This window comes from Rattus rattus, chromosome 2 (genome assembly GCF_011064425.1).
Source record: "Rattus rattus isolate New Zealand chromosome 2, Rrattus_CSIRO_v1, whole genome shotgun sequence".
NCBI classification, from domain to species: Eukaryota; Metazoa; Chordata; class Mammalia; order Rodentia; family Muridae; genus Rattus; species Rattus rattus.
The window spans coordinates 44,865,041-44,890,760 of NC_046155.1; the positions used below are offsets into that span (position 1 = coordinate 44,865,041).

At 40.1% G+C, this 25,720-nt stretch overlaps 1 protein-coding gene across 6 annotated transcripts in view; it reads left to right on the plus strand.

Annotated features, from left to right (window-relative positions):
• Btrc (beta-transducin repeat containing E3 ubiquitin protein ligase) overlaps positions 1–25,720 on the plus strand; it is a 165,070-nt gene that overhangs the window by 20,798 nt on the left and 118,552 nt on the right. For 3 of the 6 annotated variants that reach the window (XM_032892065.1, XM_032892067.1, XM_032892069.1), the window contains exon 2: positions 19,223–19,264. The exons of 2 other annotated variants lie outside the window; for them this stretch is intronic. In XM_032892065.1, the coding sequence (XP_032747956.1) occupies positions 19,223–19,264 (42 nt within the window). Of the gene's footprint in view, positions 1–19,222; positions 19,265–21,165; positions 21,299–25,720 lie in introns of those variants that run through there. One more of the 6 variants, XM_032892068.1, reaches the window with a different exon arrangement.

A 25,720-nucleotide genomic window follows, 5' to 3' on the forward strand; every position in this document is an offset into this window, starting at 1 on the left:
CAGTAACATGATCCAGCAGAATTCACAAGACTACACCAGATCTGTGCATGTCAGCAGAAGCGATACGAGTCAGCCGGAATACCACAAGAAATTCTTTGGTGAGTTTCTCTAGGAAGTCAACACAATCAAAGATCAATGAAGAATTGAGACCAATGAAACTTTGCACTGCCAGTAGTGCAAGAGGGTCCTTTCACTGTCTGTGGGTTCTACTTATACTGTTTCCAAACATTTCTCAAGAATCTGCTTTAGCAAAACATCCTCTCCCAAGACAGCTTCCAGAAAAAATCACGTGACACAAGTGAGTTTCCAGAGAAACCAGGAATTTCTACTTCAGCAGTGTCTTATTACACCCTGCTTTTTTTGTGTGGGTGGGTTCCTGGGACCACACTCAGATTATTGGGTTTGTTTAGCAAGTGCTTTTACCCACAGAGCTACCTCACAGACCTCCATATTGGCCCTTTTCAGAGTTCAATTTGGTACCTGACATGGATGATATATGGTCTAGTGTGCTGGTCTATCAAAGAAATAGTGGTCTCTTCTACTTGACAGCATATCTGTAACTAATAAGTTCAACACATTGAACTTGGAGATGGTATGAATATCTTGTTTTCCAAAACTGTTACACTCAGTGGTCTTGGCATCATTGGTGGTTCTGTCATTAACCAATTTATTTTTAGGGAGTTCTAAGTCTTTTCTTTTTAAATCCTTGACTTTGAAATGTTGGCTTCCTATTTTAGGAAGACATTGTATGGACTTAACTCTCTCTATATTGTTTTTTTTTTTTAACTCAGACCAATTAAGATTAAATTTAAATGGTTATTAACTTAAAAATGTATGTTTTCCCTGCTTATATGTCTGTGTTGTACAGTGCCTTAAGAGGCTAGAAGAGGGCAACTGGAGTTAAAGTTTCGGTCTGCCATGTGGGTGATGGGAATTGAACATGTGTCCTCTGGAAAAGCAGCCAGTGCTTTTAACCAGTGGGCCATTCCTCCAGCTCACATTTATTACCGCGTTTGGGCTGGCGTGTAGGTGCTACAGTGCATGTATGTGAATCAGAGCACAGTCTGGGAAGTTAGTTCTCTTCCCATCTTACTGTGGGCTCCAGAGATGGAACTCAGGTAGTCAGGCTTGCTTAGCCAGTGCTGTACAGTTTTGCATCACGATTGACGTGCTGCATGCTTGATTTGTAGAAGTAACGTTTATTCCCCTTTTGTCTAGGAGGCTCACTGCCTCTGTCTGCTAACCTAGGCCTAGTTCTGGAAGCTTCCAGCCTCTGTCCAATCTTATCTAGGCCTAGAATGTTTTCAGTTTCTAAGATTTGCTTCAGAATCAGCTCACCTTTCTAGTTTTTTTTTCTGAACTTTAAGCTGGCTGGCTCAACTCCACTTTTCTGGCTCAAGCTCCTCTCCCAGGTCACTTATTCAATCTGGATTTTTTTTCTTGGCCTCTGAATTACTCTGCTTGGTCTCAAACTAACTCTAGCAAACTTTTCTAATCTCGTGACTCCTGTGTTCTTTCTGTTTTTACCTGTGTCTAGCTTGTTCTCTCGTTAATTTATCTCTGGGAAAACTGCCTCCTCCTCTCTCTCTTGCTACTCTACTCTCCCTGTCAACTCTACTGTTCTGTTCTCCATTAACTGTACTGTATTTCTCCTGTACTGTTCTCTATTCCTCTACTCTTTGTCTCACCCTTAGCTTCCCGTTCCTCTCTTTCTCATGAGAGTTGGGCATAATCCTAGTCTGTCAAATCTATCTCTGATTCATCACTTTTTCTGCCACTCAAACATCACTTTCAAGCATGGATGCTGTTTCTACAAATTAACGTTAGCCACAGGGTGTGTGCTAAGGGCTGAACCACATCCTAACTAAAAACAGGTTCTTATATATTTGTGTGTGTGTGTGTGTGTGTGTGTGTGTGTGTGTGTGTAAAAATATATATATGTATATTTGAGATAGAGTTCAGGCTAGCTTGGAACCCACTTTGTAGCTCAGGTTGGCGTTAACTCAGAGTATTGTCTTGCATCAGCTAGGATTATAGGCATGAATCAATCACTGCCCAGCAAATGCTTGATAATTGTTATGCATTTATCAGAGAGATAGAAAGTGTGTGTGTGTGTGTGTGTGTGTAGAACTACTATATATGCCTGATTGCTCTGGAATATATAGGGGACCTTCCTGCCTCTGCCTCCTTAGTTCTGGGATTGTTGGTATGAGCCATTACTCCCAATAAGTTTTAAAAATTACATTTGTGTTTATGTATGTACAAGGGACATAATGTGCCGTTGCTCTCTCTACTATGTGGAACCCTGAGTTCAAACTCCGGTGGTCAGGGTTGGTGGCAGCCATCTTTACCTGCTGAGTCAGCTCAGTGCTCCTAAATCTTTATCTTTTTTTTTTTTTTTTTCTTTTCTTTTTTTCATAGATGGGGACCGAACCCAGGGCTTTGTCCTTGCTAGGCAAGTGCTCTATCACTGAGCCAAATCCCCAACCCCACTAAATCTTTATCTTTAATGAAAAGATTAGAAAGGCAGGTGTGCTTGTAATCTCAATACTCTGGGCACTGAGGCAGGAGGATTGCAAATTTAAGACCACTCGAGGCTAACAAGATCCCACCTCATAAGCAGTAGCAGAAACAGAAGACAAAGCATCCCTTAAGCTCCTTAAAGAAAGGACTAAAGTTTAAGGAGTCGTGAACCCTGCCGGAGCTGTGGCCTCTTCTGCACTTGCCTGTTCTGTAAGTCTGTGTGTGCACCGTTTCCTGGCCCTGCTGCTGCTCTGGGACTACACTTTCAGAATCACTGGTTTCTATAGGCCAATGCATTGCTTGTAGTATGTGATTTTGGGGGACTTTCCCCCTCCCTAGCTCTACCAGAATAGTGGGACTGTAGTATATTAGAATAAGTTGAAGTTTGTATTAGTAGATTTTTGACAAATACTGGGAAAATTTTAACAACTGGTTAAATTACTGAATTAGGATCTCATTAGCCCAGCTAATCCAAAACGGACTATGTTGTAATGAAAATGGTAATAGGTTATTTTAAAACTTATTATAGCACTTAATATTTGTTGAATCTTTGTACTGTGATCTCTGTTTTGACTAATTTGGCTAGACATCCACAGTCATCAGTTTGGGATTTCCAAGTGTGTAAGTGATCTCTGCATTCTCTGTAGCAGCTTGGTTGGGTTACATCTGTGTGATTAAGCAAGTGGAAAATTTGTCATGTCACTGGGATATTTCTGCCTTTATAGAAGTTAGCTGGCTGGCCCTTCTCCTTTGCTTCTTCCTCTATTAGAAATGCTATAAACATCAGAGAGAAGAGGATGGCCTTAATATTTGCTTCTCCAACTAAGTCACAGCCTTGAAGCAGCTGTTTCTTTTCAAACAAGAAGTTTAATTTCACGCCCTGATTAGTGCTGGTGTGTGCAGGTGGATATTTCTTTTATGCAGCTACACTGATCTGCCCTTGCAAATTACTTGCCAGTCAGCAGAGCTGTAGTTTCTTATATGTAATTGCTGGTGAATTATAGTTCTCATTAGTAAGTTTTGTGCCTTTTCAAGAAAATATTACAGATTTATGAGGTAGGGGTGTGTCTCAGTCACTATATTTTGGCCACACTAATAGTTTTTTTTTTCTCAAAGCCCAAGAATTTGATGAACTTAAATTAACAGCCCAAATTAATTAGGAGTAGGAGTCAGATCTTGTCTCCAGTTCATTAAAAAAAAAAATGTACTCAGGATCTAGTAAATGCGATTCCTTGTAGGGAAGCCCTAAAAATAAATTGTCTTACTGAGGAATAAAATGTTTTATAGTCAAAATTTGAATGTGCAGAGAAGCTTAAAGAGCAGGAAGGTAAACTGAGGAAAGGTGGGAAAGATTTGAAGTGCAAGGATGGTACTGAATTTTATTTATTTAGACAGAGTCTTATTATGTAGCTCTGCCTGGGCTGGAGAACTTACTAGGTGGACCAGGCAGGCTTTGAGCCCAGAGATCCTCTGTGTCCGCTATGATTAAAGGCATGGCCACCATGTTTAGCTGTTATTGAAGCTAAACATTTTTAAATATTTGTAAAGATGTATATTTATTTTTTATGGGTTTGTTTCTCTGTGTGAGTATAGTGTACCATATTTGTGCAAGTGCCCATAGAGACCAGAAGATGTCAGATTTGTAAGAGCTTGGCTGTGAGCCATCCAGTATGGGTGCTAGGAACCTAACTCAGCTCCTTTGTAAGAGCAGCAAATGCTCTTAGCTGCTGAGCCCCCCCCCTTTCTTCCTTGGAATAATTGTCGTTGCTGTTGTTGAGGTGGTCTCACTACCTCGCCCTGTGACTTTCTAAGGAGACTAGGCTGGCCTTGAACTCACAGAAATCTTTCCAGAGTGCTGGGATTAAAGGCATGGATGGCTACCTTACTGGCTGATAATTGAATATTTAGTTGCTTAAGTGCCATGGAACTGAAAGGATACTGAGGTTTGAGCCTAAGATCTTTACATGCTAGGCATGTGCTAGACCATTGACCTAGACCCTTATTCCCTTAGCATTTTAAAACAAAGATGGACTTTTATTGGATTTGAATCAAGGATAAGTACAATTAACTAGAAGGAAGCATAGTCTAGTTTTGGTGTGTCTGTTCTAGACCATTTTATCTAGAATGAAACCAGGTTCTCACGGGTCATAAACTTGAGGTATTTGGAGGATCATCTAATTCAAGGCATCCTAACCTTTTTTGGTCACAGACTGCTCTGGATGCAGCAAGATCCTCTCCTGTGTCATGTTTTGCACACCATTTCAGAAGATCAGCAATCCCTGAATCCCATGTGTGGATCCTAGTTAATGCCTCCCACACCAGCCTCATTTCTTTATCTCTTTATTGTTGGGTGATATTTGTTTTGTTTCTGAGACAGGGTTTCTCTGTGTAGTCCTGGCTGACCTGGACTCCTGTAGACTCATTATGTATGGCTTCAGACTCACAGAGACCTGTGGTAGGAATTCTGGGTTATGCTTTCTTTAAAAAAAGAAATTTTATAAGAACATGTTTTCGTTTTGATCCCCCAGGTATTTGGGGGGGGGGGGTATGAGGCTGCTTCAGACTTTGCAACAGTTGACTATGATTTGCCTCATGCCCTAACCGAGGCATAGTTTTACCAGCTGCAGATAGTTTCTGCAATTGTGTGATGTTTTGAAATCTGGGAACTTTTCAGAGGGTGTGTAAATGAGAGCCCTGATAGGTAGTATAGCTGTTAGTTGTTCAAGGGAGTTGGTTGTCTTTGTTAGTAGTCATGCTCAAAGAAGCTCTCTCTCTCTCTCTCTCTCTCTCTCTCTCTCCCCCTCCCTCTCTCTCTTCCTCTCTCCCCCTCCCTCTCTCTCCCACCCCCACCCCCATTCTCCTTTCTCTCCTATCTAGTGAAGAGGTGGGGGATAAAGGTGGAAAAAAGTAGACCCCCACGAAGTAGCAAAGACCAGCTACAAGCAAAGGAGAAACAAGAAGAAAGAAATTAGATTTAGAAATCTCTCTCTTCCCCCTCTATCCATTTTTCTCTTTTATCTAGTGATAGGGGGTGAGAGAGGGTGGGGGTTGGGATGGGAAAAAGAACCTGGGAAGTAGCTAAGAATGGCTACAGAGATCTACCTGTCTCTATCTCCCAAGTGCTGATATTAAAGGGGTGCACAACTATCACCCAAGTGTGTGTTGTGTTTTTTATCATTTGTTGATAATTATCATTTCAGTACAACTAGTTATGACTATTTTAATAAGGGTTTGACTATAAGGTCTGAACTTCATCATAAAATATCATTTTGAGAAGCTAATGAAATGTTGAGTGTGTTGTTTGATAGTGTCACAGAAAATGGTGGAAAGATGACTTGGCTGGTGGTTATAAAAAAATGTCTTCCTGGAACATCCTGTTCTTAATATTCTCATTCCCCTAGCTGCTCAGGCAAGCAGCCACAATTTATCCCTGTCTACAGTGATGGAATTTTTCTTGTCAAGAACGTGCGGATAGACACACTTAAATCCTTTGATTCTTGTCCTACTGATATTTCCAGGATATGTCTGCTTTTATCAGTTTTATTAGAGAAATGGCATGACCAAGCAGATGCCCAGCAAGGTCAGTTTACCCCAGTGAGTGCACTTTACATCTAGGGGCGATTGAAATAAACTATTCTATCAAGGTCAGCCTTAAACACTGTCAGCATGTTCTGTTATTTATACTCTGCAGTCTGGGAGACTGGGAAACATTTATCTTCTTCTCCTTTTCTGCATGCTCTTAGGTATCAGCCCTGGGAATGCTGTCCACCCACTTAGCTCATTCAGCAAAGGCAGTGTGTGATTTTTCTGTCAGCAGCATACCCTGCCCCTAGACCTGGTTAGAATTCCATCTTATAAACCCCTCACGCCTCTTGAAAAAACAGTTTTAGGTTATCAGTAAAGTGTATCAAGGAATATTTTCTTATTTAAAAAAAGGCAATGGAGTTAGAAAGACTTAGGGGTGTTGTCCAAGGTCAGGTGATGACAGATTGCATTAGAGCCATATTTCCCAAGTGTAAGGCTGGCTGGAAGTCTTTCAACCTTGTGTTTAGCTTGTAGTGGATTGAAGCTTTCTGTATCAGAAGCTTATAAAAATAGCCCCTTTTACATTTCCAGCTCTAATCTTAGTAGAATTTGGGTGTATTTGGTGTGAGGAAGGGATTCCATCACATTTCTTTCTCATACAGGCATCAGTGACCTCCAACACTACTTTTTGGAGGAATCTGAATTCTCTGCTGGTCTGCAGTGTTCTCTGCATCAGAAGTCCTGTCTTAAGATGTATATTGGTTTGTTTCTGAACTCAGTATGTTGTCTTGCTTATGACTTTCTGAGAAAGATCACTGTATAGTGACCTGGAACTCGCTCTTTACACCAGACTGGCCTAGAACTCTAAGAGATCTGCCTGCTTCTGCCTTCCAAATGCTGGATTTAGGGTGTCTAGCACCATGCCCAGCTGTCTAGGAGCTGGAGAAGGCTCAGTGCTCAAGAGCACTGGTGGTTCTTTCCAGAGGTGCTGAGTTTAATTCCTAGTAACCACAGGCTGGCTCAGTCCACCTATAATGTGATCTGATGCCCTCTTCTGTCATGCAAACAAACAAGTAAAACTAAAAAAATAAATTTTCACTTGTTTATTGCGTATGTCTACACACACACAGTATGTCACAGCACATGGAGGTGTGGAGGTCATAAGACAGTTTGTATGAGTTGGTTCTCTCCTACTATGTGGGTCCTAGAGATCAAACTCAGCTTTTTCAGAGTAACTGAAAACATCCTTACCCACTGAGCCATCTCACTGTTTCTTGAGACAAGGTCTTACCATGTAGCCCAGGCTGGCCTTGAGCTTGGAACCTTCCTTACCCAGATAATAGGTATTATAGGCCACCAAAGCAAACCCCTCTCCCTAACTCTTTTAAAGTTTCTAGCATTTGATTTCTTCTAAGTTTTCTGTTCTATCTAAGCAGCTTTCAAACTTTCAAAGTTGCTCTGAGCTTAAGATGGGACTTTGAAAGAAACATATTTGAAGTCCTGGAAGATATGTTTGAGTTAGAAAAGTGGTTCTAAAAATAGAAAAATATTTTCAATGTGAGAACTACTTTTTAGGAATTTATTACTTTGGAATATATATAAAGTTTAATCATCTTGTAACAAGAGGCTTACTATACGTTTGTGCTAAAATGTGGTGCTCTAACAGCTTTTTAAAGGTTTATGTTAATCAAGTCAAATGTTATGATAATACAGAGTAGAAATTTACCTTTGTTTTTAGTATGGTTTCAGTTTTTATGGGTCAGGCTTTATAAAACATTCCTCATTCATCAGATATTAGTTGGAGTTGACTCAGAGAGTAGAAAAATGGAAAAAACTTGTATGTTCCTTAATTTGCTAAATTCTACAACAGTGAAGCTAAAAATCTTGCTAAATCAATAGCCTTTTAAGCCATCTGAATTATTTTGAGCACCCATTCTAAGCAGTTCGTGTGTGTGTGTGTGTGTGTGTGTGTGTGTGTGTACACGTGTGTGTGTGTGTACATAAATACATGTGTATTTGTGCATACTCAACCAATTTGAATCCATCTAGAAACCACCATGAGTATTTTCTTCGGTTGATCACTACCTTATTTCTTCACATCTGTCTGTCTGTCTACCTACCTACCTACCTTACTTGTTTGTGACACTCTCACCTGACCTGGATCTTGGTTCTTTGCTGAGGCTGAAAGGTCAGTGAGCTCTGATTTACCTGTGTCTGCCTCTCCCTATAGCTATGCCCAGAGCTTTACCTGGGGCCAGTGCCCACACTTAGCTTCCAGGGTTGACGCAGAAGCCTCCCTAGCCCACAACAGAGCTTTTCATTTGTTTTCAACTGAAAGAGAATGGGTAACACGGGTTCACTTGTCACCCATTTGTGTTGGGGCACTTTAGTATTCTACACACCTGTTAGATAAGTGACACAAGGTCATCCAACACCAGACCATGGGAACCATTGTCAATTTATAATTATGGAAGTTAGAAAAAATCACCACCACTTGTACACTTTGCCACATGGTGAATTTTCTGGTTTGTTTGGGATACAGAGTGAGACCTTATCTTAAAATCAGACCGGGCTGGAGAGAGGGCTCTGCTCTTTCAGAGGACTTGCTGTTCTTCCAGCTGATGGCTTAGGTCCTCAGCATCGTGAGGGGTGGCTCAGGATATAATACCAGCTCCACACGCACACGCACACACACACACACACACACACACACACACACACACACACACACACACACACACAAATGAAAACCAAGCTAACCAAACAAACAGTAAAATGGCAAATGAGCTTGAGGAAGTGATTGTTGTGAAGAACCTTAAATTTGTTTTTTCATACTCAGGTTTGGTTAAGTAAATTGTAATTTTCAGTTCATTGCATTCTACAAATTTTATTGAATTATATAAGCTGTGATTAAAATTAAAATGTGCCTTGTTAATATGTGAAAATTCTCTCTAGCAAAAATAGTACAATATTATAAATAATCTTCTCTATGCCTGCAGGGAACTAATGGGAATTTAGTAGCATTTGCATGTTTTTAAATAGGAGCGTTATTTATGTTTTATTTGTGAGCAGGAAGTACGTGTGTCTTACTGCTCACGTGAATGTGACTTTATAGGACTGTTGGGGGGTGCTTTATTTTTGTGTGCTGATAAGGGATCTAATTTCATGATACATCTTAAAAAAACATACCAGTTCCTTCCTTCATTTGTTTCTTCTGCCTCTGTACACATATGGGGTATGAATGTGCATGTGGAAATCTGAGGACAGCTGGAGAGGTTGGTTCTCTCCTTCCACCGTTGTAAGAACCAGGGATCAAACTCAGTGTGCTGGCTTGGCAGCAAGCACCTTTACTTTCTGAACCGTCTTGTCAGCCTCAAAATCTGATTATAATTTTATGTTACCAATTTTGAACAGAAACTGCCTTTTCTTTGACCTTTTTGAGTGTTTTTCTTATGAGTGAGCTTTTGTAAACACTAGTTATGCCATAAAAGTATTTAAACTAAGGTTCTGCCATAGAAAACCTTGATTGTGAAGTTAAATGGCAGTTAGCAAGTAAAAGGCCCACTGCTGTCTCTGTGGTACTTACAGCAAGTGAAGTTGGATTAGCACAGCAAAGGATTTAGAACTATTTCTTTTTTACTTAAAAGAAAAATATAGATTTATTTATTTTATGTGTATAAGTGTTTTATTTGTGTGCATGCACCTGCAGCATATATATATTCCTGGCATCGGCAGAAATCCGAAGAGAGCCGTTAGTCCCCTGGATCTCTTCCCCTTCCCTTCCCACACACACCCTTCTCCTTCCCCCAATTCTTTTTTTTTTTCTCTCCTATGTATAGCTCTGGATGCCCTGGAACTTGATCTGTAGACCAGACTGGACTTAGACTCAGAGTGAAGGTGTATACCACTATGCTTGTCTTTTTCCTGGACTCGTAACTGCAGAACCAACTCTCCAGCCCTTTACCTGATTTTATTCTTGATTCTTCTACTTGGGCCAGATATTACTGGACACTCTATTACAGCTCACAATTGTAGTGGTGTTGCTATGTTTTGATCGGAGAACTATGTACCAAAACCAGTCACTGCTACCTGTAAACTAGGTTTAACAAGATAGATGTTAATTCTGCTTATTTATTTTAAAGTATTTTAATTAAAAAACATTAAATTAGATTTTAAAAATACCACCTTTTTATGTGTGTGGGAGTTTTGCCTCTGTAGCACATGCACACCAGGAGAGGCTGTGGGAGCCACTGGAACAGGAGTTGTTCATGGTTAGTTAACTACCATGTGTTTGTTGGGAATCAAATCCTGGGTCCTCTGGAAGAGCAGGCAGTTTTCTTAACTACTGAGCCATCTCTCCAGCCTCTAGATGTTGTTTGGTTTTATATGATAAAAGTACTTATGAAAGTAACTCTTCCACCAAGATTTTACAATTGGGTACTAGATATTTAATTAAAATTTCTATATAAATTCCATTATTTGATTTCTTTATAGGGAAATCCAGTGTCCTTAAGAGCACAACCCTAAAACAAAGTTGTTACATGTTGGAGAAAGCAGAATGACTGTGTTGTTATGGCAAGTCAAATGGGGAAAATGAAAACAGCACAGATAAGCTGCATCCTGTTGTCATAGTAACCATAGTGTGAGATGATTAAGGCTGGTTGAGAAAGGATGGATTACAGTTTTAGTTTGTTGAAAGTAAGTGAAATAAAAGATGGGGGATATGGTTTTAGACACAAGCTAAGTCTGGTGCCTCGAGTTGCTAGTATCATTGTATACAGATGACTCTTGGTTCTTTCTGATTATATTTTAACTGTGTTGTCTCAGATCATAGAAAAATGGAACAAAGGAAAGGTGCATGTAGTAACCGTATGAAAAGGCTGTGAGTGAGTCTTGTTCATGTTGTTGACAAATTTAGAAAGGAATCAGTTAGACATTTTTATTCCTAAAATGATTTTTTAAGTATTACTTTCTCCCATTTCCTTTTCTTCATTTCTCAGCTAGTGCTTAGTTTTCATTCCTTTTCATCTTCCTTGTAACATTTTAGTCATGAGTGGTAAACCGTAACACAAATGTCTATGGTCATGGCAGTTTATAAAACCTTAGATGCAGCATTTTGACTGCATATGAACAGATAGATTTGGTGGTAAAATATAAGCATCTTAATGTGTGTAAAAAATTAAATTTATTTCTGTCTTTCAAACTTTGTAATCAAAGGTTAAGTGTAATTTTAAATGTCATTATTTCTTTTACGACTTTTATTCATGCATCAAAGCAAACATGCTTCATCCAGCAGAGTGAGACGTGTCAGGAATAATCCTGATGGACGCTGCGCTCTTTGTTCCGCAGCTGGCTGCTTGCACAGGTCTCTGTGGTAATGGAATTGGCATGTCTGTATTAGAGTATTGATCTCTGCTGCTTTGTAGGTACCGTGTACAAAGTTGCCCAGTTACAATGTATTAAAGTACTTTAAGAGCAGTTTATATTACAAATGAGATGGAGGGAGATGGAGTTCTGCAAGACTAGGCACAGACACATGCTGTAAATATCCATAAAACTGTAGATTATTTTTCTAAAAATTCACATCTAAAATGCTCTTGTTTTCACCAATATCATTGCAAATAATTGAACATTACCTGAGCTGGAACTGCCTACTTTAATGTCATCCCTCTTACCCTTGGATACAGTTTATGTCTGTACTGTTGTTGTTGAAGCAAAGTTAGGTTTTAAATAGAAATAAAGAATTGTTTTGCTTCAGATTTAGGAGAAGGTGCCTAAGTGATCTCTCTTGCTCTTTCTCTCTGGAAAAGGACAGTACATGCCCAAAACTTGGTACAGACTTCCCAAGAAAGAGAACCATTTATGTCTTTGTGTGTGAGAGTATGTGTGTATATTTTGTGAAGGTTTTTTTTTTTTTTGAATCAATTAAAAAAGTCTTCATAAGCTCTGCCTCACCTGGAATTTCCTGTGAGGACCAGGCTGGCCTTGAACTTGCAGTGCCTCTTCTGCTTATGTCTCCTGAGTGCACCAACATTGCCCAGCTTTGAATTTCTACTTATAATTTAGACAGTCTCACATAGCCAAGGTTCTTGAATTCTCTCCTGTCTCTTGTTCTCCTCCCCCCACAACCCCCAGTCCCCCACCTCCCCAGTCCTGCCTGGTCTGGAACTTAGTATGGCCTCTGACTCACAAAGATCTGCCTGCTTTTGCCTCCTGAGTGCTGTGCTGAAATTAAAGGCTAGGACAGCCTTGAACTTTTTGAGGGGGAGGAGGATTAGGTTCTAAGGCAGGGTCTCACTATGAAGCTTTGGCTGTCCTGGAACTCACTATGTAGACCAGGCTGTTCTCAAACTCACAGAGATCTATTTGCCTCTGCATCCCTGATTGCTGGGATTAAAGACATATACCTGTACAGCCAGCACCCTTAAACTTTTGATCCTTGTCTTTCCACTTTGAAATGCTGGTATTGTGGACATATGCTACAACCAGCTTGCTTGCTTGCTTCCTTCCCTCCTTTCTTTGTAAACCTCTCTATTCAAATTCACGGCCTCTTTAAAAAAACAAACAAACAAACAAACAGTTATAACACACGTGTGTGTGTGCGTGTGCGTGTGTGTGTGTGCGTGTGTGTGTGTGTCTGTGTGTGTGTCTGTGTGTGTGTGTGTTCCTAAATACAGAAAACATCTGCTCGTGTATTATTTCAGGACTAACCAGGTGGTAAGCTCTTTCCTGAGGAAGACTATTTCTCCTGATCTCAGCATTCCCTAGTTCCCTGTAGTTCTTTGTGTAGGACTGAAGCCCTGCGAGCTTTCCCTATCCATGTTACATGTCTGTTGGTATCTTCCTTATTCAGGCCATGTATATGCAGCCATGCTGGTGAGACTTCATGGTTGCAGCTTCTGACTTAGTTACTAGAACTCAGAATCGCACAGCAAACTCCCTTGACCCTAAGTTGCAGGAGTACGACTCTGCATTTGATGAATTGTAGTTTTTTGTTAATGGTCTTCATCTATTGCAAAGAGAATTTCCGGGGTGAGGGCTGAGGGTGAGGGGTGAGGCCTAGACTTCTGTGGGTATGCAGACATATTTAGATGTAGTCAGGGATTATGCTGTTTTAGTGACAGTTGTTGCTTCTCCTCTAAGATCCGAGACTCAGTGCTGGACAGTTGGGTAGGTTTCCAGTACTGGGTATGATTTCTTTCATTTGGGCAGGTCTTACGTCTAATTAGAGAGCTGTTTGGTGTATGTCGGAAGAGGATCTTTTAAATGTAGTTTGTAAAACTGTGAAAATACTTTATATTAACATCTGATGCAAGTTTTTAAATTGGCTTTCTGAAAGTAGATGATAAACAGGGTATGTATTTGAAGTGCACTATTTTGCATCCTGGGTTATGATAGACTGGATTGTAAGATGAGTTCTTTATTTTCCTTGAAGAAAGGTTATTAGGTATACTCCTCACTCTCCACCTCACACTTTGCTGTCACATTTCACTTGCTTCAGAAATACTCATTTTCTATCCTTCTCGTGAATATGTAACTCTTAATACTAATGTCCTGAGAGAGAGGAGATTTTCCTATCTAACCTCAGTAATAACCACAGCATCACAGCAAATGTCCTCACTACACATCAGACAATCAGAGAGCCAATAAGTCTGTTCTCCTGCTGGATTCCACACCCCGGATGGGGAGGTTGGATTATGTTCATATTTGTTACTTACCACGGAACATGACACTTGGTCTTTGAGATGGTTATTTATTTCATATATTGTAGCTGCCAATCAGTCAGCTATTTGCAGATAGTGGGGTAAACATTGCTGAAAATGAGTTCTTTTCTCTGTGGTACCCAGGAAATCAGGTGCAACATGCTTGTCTTTATTTATATAACCACTTACTTTCTTTCTAATGAGTAGATAATTTTCTTTTCTCCATAAAAGTTAAGGAGCACCTGAGAGAGCTGGGGGGCTTGGTTTACAGTCATCGAGATACTGTTTGATGCTAGGTGACCCTTTCATGAGCAGGCATTCTCTTTAGACGAGACCTTTTGAGCTTCCCCAGCTTCCCACGAAGGAGTTGCTTATAAGTTGTGCCTACTTAACACAATAAGGGGGAGATAAGAGTCCGATATGGTAGCCAGCCTGTCCTCAGGTTTATTAGCACAGCAGCAGCCTTTATGGGGTCATGGTAATATGGCTGTGAACAGGTGTGTCAGCTCAGCGGTGGCAAAGCGATTCTCTGCAATGGAAGACGCTCCCTCTTCTACTGTTTCCTGTATTTACAACCCAGTTTTCCTTTTCTGTGTTCTCCCCTTCTCACTCCTTTCCTGTCTTCCATCTCTCAGAAATGCATCCCGTGTGACCTTCCTCGTGAGAACTGTCATCCTTGGAAGTGTGTGTATAGGAAGCCAACTCGTTTCTAAACCTTCAGCTGTTGGCCTACTTACTTCAAGTAACATGTTCTTTAAGATTTATTTCATGTATGTGGGTACATTGTTGCTGAGACTCACCAGAAAAAGACATCGGATCCCATTACAGATGGTTGGGAGCCACCATGTGGTTGCTGGGAATTGAACTCAGGACCTCCAGAAGAGCCGTCAGTGTTCTTAACCACCGAGCCATCTCTCTAGCCCTCAAGTAATATTTAATGCAGTGAAGTTTAGGGCAATAAGAAATTTGGACAATTCTTTGTGGCTTATAGAAATGAGATGTGACTCGATTTTTTTTTTTTTTTTCTTTCAAGACAGAGTTTCTCTGTAGTCTTGGTTGTCCTGGAACTCACTTTGCAGACTAGGCTGGTCTCTAACTCACAGAAATTCGCCTGCCTCTGCCTCTCAAGTGCTGGGATTAAAGGTGTGTACCACCATTGCCTGGCTTGATTTGATTTTTTTAAACTTGATTTTAATACAGTGAAATTCCAAATGTGACCAAATAATCTTTTGTGGTTATTAAACAAAAAATTTTGTAATTTGAGGTAATTGCAGTTTTTCTATGAGAAAATGAGCACTTAAAAAACACAGGAATCCAAAGTAGGTGATTTTTAAATGGCATAGCAAAGAAAATGTGAATAAAGACTTTATTTTCTTGTAGGAAAAATAAGATACTATCTACTTCTGTGTATAAATTTGTTCATTAAGCTCGTTTTCCTGTACATGTGTATTAAAAAGTGTGTGTGTGTGTATGTGTGTGTGTGTGTGTGTGTGTGTGTGTGTGTGTGTGTACGTGCACCCACACATGCACATTCACTCTAGAGAGAGGGAGCTGGGGGAAGAAGATGGATCTCACTATGTAGCTCAGACCCGGAACTCACTATGTAGTCCAGGCTCGCCTCAAATTCACAGAAATTTGCCATCTGCTTCTGCCTCCTGAGTGTTGGGACTAAAAGGTGGCTTTTTTTTTAAATGAAAAGGATCTCATGTATCCCACACTGGCCTGGAACTTACCATGAAGCTGAAGCAGACCTTGACTTTCCGATCCTCCTTCCCCTCTTCTCCTGTTTGGGGTTACAGCTGTGTGCCACTGCTCAAGGCGCTGGGAACGATCACAGTTCTCACTAGGAAAGTCGGGCTGTGCACTTCTAGAGATGGAGGACAGGGAAGGAATGAAGAGAAGAGAAAACAGAAGAGGCAGCCATTTTCCATTGCAGAGAAATGCTTTGCCACACTTTGCCACATAGGCAAACAAGTTTTCCAAATGACCTACATCCACAGCCCCAAAAAGACTTTTAGTATTGAAAATATTCAGACTCTAGATAATGCTATGATGCCCTGTTGTCTGCTAGTGTTTAATATTTTATCTAATTTTAAAAAATAGTTATTTTATTCTTTCAAATTGGACAGTCTTAATTTCTGTGCTCCCTAGCTTCTTCACTGTTAAAATGTTTCTAACAGTTCCTTACAGATACAGTTCTGCAACTGTAATTGAAGTCAGTATTCTAATACAGATGTTTAGAATCCCAGTTGTTAATTCCACCACAAAGCTTGGGTAGATAGAAGCGGGGGATCTCCTTAATAGGAGGGAGGGAAGCAGTTCCCTTAGAGCATTATAGTTTAAGTCTGGCTACCTTCGGAAGCATTTGTTCATTATTATTTATTAAGGACACAATTAGTCAGTTATAACCATCTGATAAACTAGAATTTTGAACAAACAAATGCTTTAAAATTCTAATAACGGTGCATAATCAGTAAATTATTCTTACTTGAATTTCCACGGCTGTGCAGAGGAGGGTTCCTAAGTACGTAATTGCATAAGAGAGCCGCCCAGATTGCAGAGGGGCCATTCCAGTGAATTGTGTAAATAATATGCTTTAAAAGCACAACCTCCTCACATATGAATTTAGATTTTCCAGATATGGAGTAGCTTTGCACCTGTGAGACTAGAACACAGCCCTAAAAAGGCCTTCCTAATTATGAGCTTACCAGAGAGACTAGAATGACCCAAAGCAAATTAATACATAGATTTTTTTCAACTTTCTATAAAAACATTTTCACTGTTCTGTTTTAGTTCAGAAAACAAAAGATATTAAAAGCCACTGGCAAGAAATAAGAACCCTAGCATATATGAAAATAATTTTTTATATCAGCATTCCAATTTTCTTAATTACCTAATGCTATGTTTTACTTTTATTTGTATTAACATAAATTATATCTGGCACTTGGATAAGTTTACTGTAAGAATTCCCAAAACTAGGGAAGTGTGGGCAGGGAAGGTCAGAGGAGTTCAAGGTTCTCATTGGCTATATAGTGAGTTCTAGGCCAACCTAGGATACATGAGATCCTGTCTTTAAAAAGTTTTCTGGGCTGGAGAGATGGCTCAGTGATTAAGTGCACTGACTGCTCTTCCAGAGGTCCTAGTTCAATTCCCAGCAACCACATGGTGGCTCACAACCATCTGTAATGGGATCTGATGCCCTCTTCTGGTGTATCTGAAGACAGCTACAATGTACGCATACACACACACACACACACACACACACACACACACACACACACACGTATTAAATCAAAAATAATAAGAAAAAAATTAAAAAAGTTTCCTGTTAGTTGTGTAATAATTCATGTGTCCTACGGTAGGCATGGCTTCCTAAGATGATAATAAAGGACAGGTGACTTCTGTGGTCATATCAAGCTAGCAACAGTTTAATCCTAATTTGGATAGCATTGTCTTTCTCTTCATGTCCTTTCTTTTGTAGCCTGTACTGGCCTTGAATGTGCTAATCCTTATGCTTCCCAAGTATTGAAGTCAGAGGTGAGCAGCATCCATGCAGGGCTTTGTCTGCTGCTGTCTAAACGCTTATAAATGTTAGGCTGTGGGGACTGAGGAGGAGTGGTGGTGCACATCTTTCATCCCAGCAGTCTGAAGAGTCCAGAGGGTCTTAGTGAGTCAGGCCCGCTTGACCTACATAGCAAGGTAAAGAACAGACAGGCCCTGTTTCTGAGACAAACAAGCAGACAGAGATGACTCTGTTTAAGAGCACTTTGCTGCTCTTGTAGAAGACCTGGTCTTCGATCCCAGAACCCACATGACTACACACAAGCATCTGTAACTCTAGTTCCAGGGGAGCCAGTGCCTTCTTCTGCCCTCCATGGACACCAGGCACACATAGACATACGTGGAGGCAAAACACACACCCACACCCACACCCACACCCACACCCACACCCACACCACACACACACACACACACACACACACACACATTACAAAAAGAACACCGTAGAACACTTTAAAATGTTAAAATGTGGCTAGATTTTTAAATTTCATGTTTTCTATGAAGTTATAAGCTCTTTAGAATTATGTGTCTTCATCAAAGTTGCTTCTAATTTCAAATGTCAAATTGCCTAATTCCCCTTAGGTAAGGATGGTCAACTATTGAAGGGTAGAGATAGCTCATAGAACTAAAGGGAAGATGGACAGTCAGGTCCCATAAGGACTAGAGCAAAGTATCAAATATCTTTAGACTGATTTTCCATAGCTACATGTTGTTGGGTTTTGTTCGTATTTTGTTGACGTTTTTTGCTTTTATGCCTTCAATCTTTATTTTGCTACTGTTTTCATCCATTAAATGAATTTTAAACGTCTTATTTTCAGTTCTTACATTTCCACTTCTTTGTTTCTTTGCAAGTATATTTTATTTCAAGAGTTTTAGCCTTAGTTATTAAACACTTTAATTCTAGCTATATTAAAGTTTTTACAATTTATTTCAGTGTCACTATCATTTTGGCATTGACATTTCCTGACAAAGGAAGTTTCTTCCTTTTTGGTATTTAAATGTGGTTTATCATATTTGTTTTTCTTGTTTGGGTTTTGAGACAGAGTTTCTCTGGGTATCCCCACCTATCATGGAACTTGCTCTGTAGACTAGACTGGCCTCGGACTCAGAGATTTGTGTGCCTCTACCTCTCAAGTGCTGGCTTTAAAGGCGAGCACCGTCACTTGGCTGGCATTGACACTTAATATTACAAGGCTCTACATTATTATTCTAATCTCATTAATAATGGATACATTTTTTTGATGCCCATAGTGATGCACTCCTGTAATCTCAATGCTTAGGGGGAGGCTATGATAAGAGGGTTGTGAATTTGTGAGCTTACTGTCTATCCCAGTAAAAAAGCCTCTGCAAATGGCATTGAGGTTTACTCTGTGTATGATACTTGGTGGCTACCCTGGATCTGGTTGGTGGCTACCCTGGATCTGGTCGGTGGTCTGCCTTATATTTCAGTTCTGAGAGTCTTTAGCTGGCATCCACCTGTCTGTACCTTGAGGTGAACACTGGAGTCAGTAACTGTAGGATTGCTCCTCTGGTGTCTTTCCCACAGTGTAAGGATCGGTGCCGTGTGGTTTCTTAGGGCTACTGATTTCAGTCCTGCATCTAGAAAGGCAGTGCTTTATTTAAACCTGAAAATGTTATTGGATCTGAGAGTAAATGATGAAAGGAATGAGGGGTGGGAGTTGGGGGTGGTGGAAACAGGGAGGCTTTGAACCCTCCTTTTACCAGGTAAAGAAGAAGGCCTCTATTTCAGAGTTTTGGGTGACTTTTGTCATGGGATGGCTTAGAGAGAATGCAGTGAATTTAAAGAAAATCATGAGGTTTTCATCTCTCAAGATACCCTACAGAACATGAACTAGAGCCAGGCTTCTTCTGGGGCTTTACCTACACTGATGCTCACTTTTGGGTTTCAGGCTGCAGTTCCGGCTGGTGGATATTGGAGGAATAATAAAAAGGTAAATTCACTGTTGGTTCAGTACTATGTTAAGGTCTTCTTCCCCCACCCACTTGCTAATGTTTACTTTTTAAAGAGAGTCCTTCATAGCTGCTCCATATGTTCTCGATAGTTTATTCTGTGGGAGATACACGAGGGAGCCTCCTATGTCATGCGTGGAACCAGGACCTTCTAGTTACTCTCTCATTAATATTTATGCAGCTCAGCAGTACAATCTGCAGCTTCATTCTTTTGAACTAAAGTCATGGTCCACCTTAAGGTCTGTCATGGTGAGGAGAGTGAGTGCTTTAAGGAGTCTGTGCTGTACCTGATGGGTGTGGTGCCTGGGGTTCAGTCAGCGATCAAGATGTTGAGTTACTGCATTTGTCATTTCCTTGTGCTAGTTATTTCAAGTGCTGAAGGATATGTGTTAAAATTTCAAACTATGGATGCAGAACTGTTTGGCCTCCCTCCCTCTTTCTTTCCCTCCCTCCCCCCTCCCTCCCTCCCTCCCTCCCTCTTCCTCTCTTGTGCATGATACTGACTTCTGGGCCTCACACAGCGGATAAGTGTTCTATTACTGAGCTATATGCTCCATTTTGTTTCTTATCATTTAGAATTTTTGATAGGAAGATTGAAATACTTTTAAATTTTGAAGCAATTTTAAAGATGTGAAAAAAGCAATTCACATTTTTATAATGTATCTTGACTGAGTATACTATCATTTCAACATGAATTCAGTGTAAAGTTGTTAATGGTATTTTACCTTTACAAAATAAATTCAGTGGGTGCTATATTTTGAATATATCATCATTCAAGTGTACAATAGTCATGTGTGACTAGTGATTTGTTATTATGTAGTGTACACATACACAGACACATCTAAATGTAGATATTGACATGATTAAACCATCATTTTTCTATTTGTCTTATCTGTTTTTAAACATGCATTTAATGGATTAGTTACGTTTTTGGTATTCTGTTTCTTTTGTTGGCATAGTAGGAACTTTTTTGTTTTTTAAAGAATTATTTATTCCCTTTACATGTATGAGTACACTGTAGCTGTCTTCAGACACACCAGTAAGAGGGCATTGGATCCCAACACAGATGGTTGTGAGGCACTATGTGGTTGCTGAGAATTGAACTCAGGACCTCTGGCAGAGCAGTCAGTGCTCTTAACCGCTGAGCCATCTCTCCAGCCCAGGAATTTTGTTTCAATTGTTCCTTTAGAGATTAAAATATTTTCTTTTTCTTTTTTAAGACAAGGTCTTGCTCTGTAGCCCAGGCTAGCTTTGAACCTATCCTTCCGCTTCAGCTTTCTGAGTGTATGAACCATAGATGTCCATTTCCATGCCCTGTAATATGCATTTTGAAATGTTAGTTATAGTTAAAATTATATATTCACAATCTCTAATTTCAGGATACTTCCATTATACCATGTAAAATTTATTATCTGTTACGAAGTTTCTATTTCTCCTCCACAGCAATTGCCAGTCAATGTTCTGTCTATATGTGTTTCCTGGTCTGTATATTTTATAATTTGTTTCTGGCTTCTTTTACTTAGCTTACTACTTTTTTTGGGGGGGGGATTCATGTTGTAGCATGTATCAACTTGTTTTTAATTACTAAATACTGTTTTAGTTAACATATAGTACAATTTCATTTTTCACTCAATTATGTAGGCCATTTGAACCTTTTGACTATTTGGAAGAAACACTGCTGTGAACATGTGTAATGTATGGATTAAGCACTGTTTTCAGTTGTTTCATGTGTATACAAGTAAGCAGGATTGCAGTATAGTCATGGTTATTCTACATTTACCTTTCAGATTTGCTAAGCTTGTTTCCACAATTTCTGAACTATTTTATATTTTCCCCAGCTACATGTTAAAGGTTCCTGATTTTAAATACTTTCTACTCTCAGTTTCTGTCCTGGGATTGTTTTGTACTTTGACATGAGGGCCAAAACCTCTGGTCATCTCTGCATGCCTCTTGCTGCTGAAGAATCTGGTTGACTCCAGTGTCTTTTAAGTTGCTGTCCTACTTGGGTATGGAATGTATGTTCTGAGTTTTGTTTTCTTAATATTGAACAATCTTTTCATGTGTTCTTCATTTACATATCCTTGTAGAGTCGTGGTTCTCAACTTTCCTAATGCTGTGATCTTTTAATATAGCTCCTCATGTTGAGGTGACCCCAACCATAAAATAATTTTTGTTGCTACTTCACATCTGTAATTCTGCTATTGTTATGAATTGTAATATAAGTATCAGATATGCGACTCATGTGAAAGGGTAGTTCAACCCCTAGAGGGGTCATGACCCACAGATTGAATCCCACAGCCATAGAGAAGTCCTCGAGTTTCTGCCCGTTTTAAATTTGGGGACTGGGCTTTATTTGTTGTTGTTGAGCTGTAGAAGTTCTCAAGCTTCTGTCTCAGCTTCCGGTGTGAACTTCTCCTAGGAACTTTATTTTACTTTTTTTTTTTTTTTTCAGAGCTGGGGACTGAATCCAGGCCTTGCGCTTGCAGGCAAGCGCTCTACCACTGAGCCAAATCCCCAACCCCTTACCAAATCCCCAACCCCTTACTTTTACTTCTTTTCCTCCTCCTCCTCCTCCTCCTCTTGTTCCCCTCCTCCTCCTCTTCCTCCTTGTTTTTGTCATCACACCTGGGAATGGACTCAGTGCTTCCTACATACAAGACAAGCTTTTAATTTTGCAACATTTATTTTGCACAAAAGTTATTTGTGAATGTGCCATGTGAAGGTGTGTACATATGTGTACATATGTGTAGAGTCGAGAAGTCAGCTTCAGGTATCACTTCTCAAGAGCCCTGTATTAATTCTTGAGGCAGCATAGGCCGGCTGCTCAGTGAGCTCTGCCTGCCCCCACCTCTCCAGCCCTGGTATTTGTAAACACACACCACCAGGCTGGAGAGACGACTCAGAGGTTAAAGAGGTCCTGAGTTCAATTCCTAGCACCCACATGGTGGCTCACAACCATCTGTAGAGGGATCTGATGCCCTGTTCTGCTGTGTCTGAAGACAGCAACAGTGTACTCATATATATAAAATAAATAAACAGTTAAAAAAAACCCAGCAACACATACCACCACGCATGGCTTTTTACATGGGTGCTGAGAACCAAGCTCAGGGCTTCATGTTTACACAGGCACTGTACTGTGAGTTAACCCACAGAGCCCCCAGAGATAGTTTCTGCTTTTTTTTTTTGTTTGTTTGCAGTTTTTTCTGCTTGTTTTTTGCCCTTCCCCTCATGTTTTCTCTGTGACTAATTATACATGTTACACTAGTTTATATATATACATATATACATACATACATGTCACATTACTTCATAGTTTAAAAGTCACTGAGGTTTCTTTTCTTTTTTTAATGGCTAGTTAATTTATTTTTATTTTATGTGCATTGGTGTTTTGCCTTCATGTGTGTTTGTGTGAGAAGCACAGATGGACTGTAAATGGAGTTACACAAAATTGTGAGCTGCTGTGTAGGTGCTGGGAATTGAACCCTGTTTCTCTGGAAAGGCTCAGTGCTCTTAACTCTGCAGTATCTCTCCAGTCCTGTTATTTTCTTAGTCTCCACCTCTTGGTGCATCATTCTGTGTATTGCTTGCTTGGTTGCTTCCTTCCTTCCTTCCTTCCTTCCTTCCTTCCTTCCTTCCTTCCTTTTTTGTTTTTTGTTTTTGGTTTTTAGAGGCGGGGTTTTTCTGTGTAACCTTGGCTATCCTAAAACTTGCTCTGTAGACTTGGCTACTTTTAAACTCAGAGTTGCCTGCCTCTGCCTCTGAGTGCTGGGACCAAAGACATGTGCTACTACCTACCGACTTAATTTTCATATTTTTATTTTTTCACTTTTTTCTCTTAATCTGTAGGGGGAAAAATCCTATCTTGTAAAACTACCCTTTCAGCTTTTGTATTTTTCTTTTGGAAACTTCTCATTTTGTTTTGAAGCAGAACGAATCTTTCTAGGTTCCAAACTGTTCTTAGCTTCCTGATGAGGGGGTTGCAGGTTTGTGCCACCATGTCCACCTTCAGTTTAGTGTGGACACTGAACGTTATATTGTTTAACATCTGTATTTATTTTCCCTTTAGAAATTATTGAGCTTCTTTTGGCAAATCAGCTTTATGCTGATGTCATGGAGTCTTCAGATTAGTTAGGATAGGTTTCATGTGGCTTCTTGGGGCTAAGTTGCATTTTTAGTTTCTTTTGAATGTCTCATCTAGGTTTCTTTAGTCTGGCTAGTCAGAACAGAAGACTCCCGTCCCCCACCTACCCCCCCCCCAAACCCCAGGGTTTGGGTGATTTCTAGTTGTGGTGCCTATAGGCTCTGTTGTCTTTGTTTGCCTGATCTCTGTAGAGTTTTACTTTGTTAAAAAGAGCTTCATGGGTTGGGGATTTAGCTCAGCGGTAGAGCGCTTGCCTAGCAAACGCAAGGCTCTGGGTTCGGTCCCCAGCTCTGAAAAAAAGAAAAACAAAAAACAAAAAACAAAAAAAAGAGCTTCATACTCAAGCACAGACTTGAGAAGGTGAGTTCCCTGTTGAGCTATCTGAAGGCTTTTCCTTCAAGATACATGCTCTTCAATTCTCATCTCTGTATCTTTTATAAATTCTCTTGTGGGTTTCTTCAAGTATATAGTCTTACTATACCTAGGTTTCCTTCTTTATGTTACTGATGGAAGCTGCCCCTCCCTGTAGAATATTAGTCCAGTTCTATGGGTCACCTCATTTCTGTCCATTAGGACTGCATAATCTGCCATTGTGCATTAGCATTAGCTTAAAATACTGCTTCCCATAGCCAACCTGGTGTTCCTGGCTTGTGGCTGATACCATGGTTGCCTTAGTTAGGGTTTCCATCACTGTGAAGAGACACCATGACCAAGCAACTCTCATAAAGGACAACATTTAATTAGGGCTGACTTATAGGTTCAAAGGTTCAGTCCTTTATCATCAAGGTGGGGGCATGGCAGCATTCAGACTGACATGGTGCTGGAGAAGGAAGGAGCTGAGAGTTCTAACTCTTGATCCAGCTGCTGCCTGGAGAGGACTATCTCCTAGGAGCTAGGAGTAGGGTCTCAAAGCCCAGCCTTGCAGTGACACACTTCCTCCAAAAGGGCCACACCTACTCCCAACAAGGCTTCCAACAAGGCCACACCTCCTAGTGCCTCTCAGGGCCAAGCATGTTCAAACCATCATAGTGGTTTGAAGTCTGCTGTCTGTCGTTTACTCAGAGCCCCTCTTTACTTGTAACAGTCATGTGAGATGCCCTGTAACTGTATCTCCTGTCCTTTATAGTGAACTCTAAGCCAGCCTGGGCTACATAGTAAGATACTCTCTCAGCAAAATAAAAAATCCCAAAGCAAACGCTCAATTTAAATGTTAAGTTCTGTAAGTTCTCATTTTGCACCACTCTAATTTACAGAAATTGCATTTACTACAATTCAGTTAAGTAATACCAATTAGCATAGTTTGAATTTTAATTAGTATAGTATGTTGACTATAACTACACAGTAATAAATGTCTTTTGTTGCCAGTTCTCTAGTTCATGGTAATTGTGTCAGAGAAATGTGTGCTGTGGTCAGTCATGTCTTCCTAGGGTAGTGGCTGCTCATCTGTTACTGGTTTCTCTGTAGACAGCAGAGTATTTAGTTGTGTTGGTTTCTCCCCGCTAGGATAGTTTATAAATACTGATAATTCAAACTTGAAATTTGGGAATAAAAGTTGAACAAAGTCTGAGGGAAAGGTGAAGATAGTAAGGGAGAGACAGCAGCCAGCAATGGTGGAAGACATAGCAGACGGCGAAAGTGACTCGTGGGTAGCCATAGGAAATTAGGAAGTTGTTTAAGCTTGGGTTCTGTCCTTAAGTTATCTCAATAAATTCATGCACATATAATATTCTAACCTCCCGACCCATCCGCAGTTCTAGCCCCAGCAATTTTAGGTAAGAGAAAGTTAAAGAGATATATAATTTTTCAAAATATACAAAAATGAAAATTTGGATTGTTTTCTCAAGATAGGGTCTCATTACCTAGTCCACAGTTACCTCCCAATCTTTCTCTGTATTGGAATTAAGAGATATGAGCTACCATCCCTGACCAGAAGTTTTTTAAATGACCTTCTTTTTTTTAAGTTTATTAGTTTATTAGTGTTGAGGCACACATGCATATTTGTGTGTGTGTGTGTGTGTGTGTGTGTGTGTGTGTGTGTGTGTGTGTGTGTGTTGTATTGCACATGGAAATCAAAGGTCAATTTTAAGGTCAGTTTTTGAAAGTCCGTTCTCTCTACTGTGTCAGGCCTCTTGAATTCAGGCCTTCAAGCTTCATTTAGCAAGCACCTTCACTTGTTGAGCCGTCTCACTGGCCCATACTTGTTTTTAAGTCTCCATTAGCTCAAGAGTGTTGACCATTACATTGAGATTTGTGCTATGCCTTGGCTTAGACTCAGGCCTCTTTATGGAAATTTTTC